Source organism: Dendrobium catenatum, unplaced genomic scaffold, assembly GCF_001605985.2.
Source record: "Dendrobium catenatum unplaced genomic scaffold, ASM160598v2 original_scaffold_108076, whole genome shotgun sequence".
Lineage (NCBI taxonomy): Eukaryota > Viridiplantae > Streptophyta > Magnoliopsida > Asparagales > Orchidaceae > Dendrobium > Dendrobium catenatum.
The window spans coordinates 1-1,250 of record NW_021426511.1 but is presented as its reverse complement, the minus strand read 5'-3'; the positions used below and the strand labels follow the sequence as shown (position 1 = coordinate 1,250).

The following is a 1,250-nucleotide window of genomic DNA, read 5'->3' as shown; positions in this document are numbered from 1 at the left end:
CTCATAAATTCTATACCTAGAACACATGGGTATAAGGTCTAGCGGCTGTCTACGTTTGAACCCGTATATAATGTCAGAATGACTTAGGCCAGTGGTTCGGTTTATAGAGTTACTATAAACAAACTCAGAATTAGGCAAAATGGAATCCCAGTCCTTAATTTGCTCGCCAACCAAAGATCGCAACAAGTTACCCAAACTCCTATTAACTACCTCGGTCTGACCATTAGTCTGTGGGTGAAAGGCAGTGGAAAATTGCAATTTAGTGCCCATTTTCATCCAAGGGGTTTTCCAAAAATAGCTAGTGAATTTCACATCCCAATTTGAAACGATGGTTTTGGGTAAGCCATGTAAACGGATGACCTCGTTGAAATAGAGTTTGGCAATGTGAGATGCGTCGGACGTTTTGGAGCAAGGTAAGAAATGAGCCATTTTAGAAAATAGATCTACAACAATGCAAATGGCGTCATTCCTTCGGATAGTTTTGGGCAGGCCTAGGATAAAATCCATACTAACATCCTGCCAAAGACAACTAGGAACAGGCAGAGGAGTGTACAAACCCGTATTTTTTTTTTTTGCGTTGCTTGGCCAGTTGGCAGGTGGGACACCTACTGGCCATCCGAGTGAGATCTCTCTTCAAGCTGGGCCAATAAAACGAAACTCCACGACTTCAATAGTTTTGTCCCGACCGAAGTGCCCAGCGAGGCCTTCGGCGTGGAGTTTACAGACAAGAAATTCCCTAAGGGAGATGCTAGGAATGAAAAGCTTTTGGGCTTTGAAAAGATAACCATCCTCTAATAGGAAATTGTCCACAAGGCGCGTGCTGCCTGTGGACAAGAGAAAGCAGGTCTCCTTGAAGTCGGGGCATTCCAAATAGTCCCTCTTTATTTGGTCAAATCCGACGACTTCAGCTCTCATCTCAGTGGTAGTCATCATACAACGACTGAGAGCATCAGCAGCTCTCAACTCCCGCTTTATGTCTAAGGATATAAGTATACTCATGAAGGAACTCTACCCAACGACCGTAGCGTGCATTTAATTTCTTTTATGAGTTGATATAACACAGAGCTTCGTGATCAGAGAATGAACTCTTGCGGGAGCAAGTAGTGTCGCCAATAACGAAGAGATTGAATCACTGCGTAAAACTCTTTGTCATACGTGGAATAACACTGTCGAATGTCATTTAGCTTTTCACTAAAATTGGTTATTGGGTGACTGTTGACGAATATTTTCGCATCGACTCGACCCCGATC

At 43.4% G+C, this 1,250-nt stretch overlaps 1 protein-coding gene across 1 annotated transcript; it reads right to left on the bottom strand.

Annotated features, from left to right (window-relative positions):
* Window positions 1-633: 633 nt before the first annotated feature.
* LOC110108857 lies at window positions 634-999 on the bottom strand. Its single transcript, XM_020839690.1, has one exon. The coding sequence runs from the start codon at window positions 997-999 to the stop codon at window positions 634-636; it is 366 nt and encodes a 121-aa protein (XP_020695349.1).
* Between the last annotated feature and the right edge of the window lie 251 nt (window positions 1,000-1,250).

Coding starts and splice junctions, on each gene's coding strand:
- LOC110108857 (XM_020839690.1), bottom strand. CDS start 999: ATGAGTATACTTATATCCTTAGACATAAAGCGGGAGTTGAGAGCTGCT.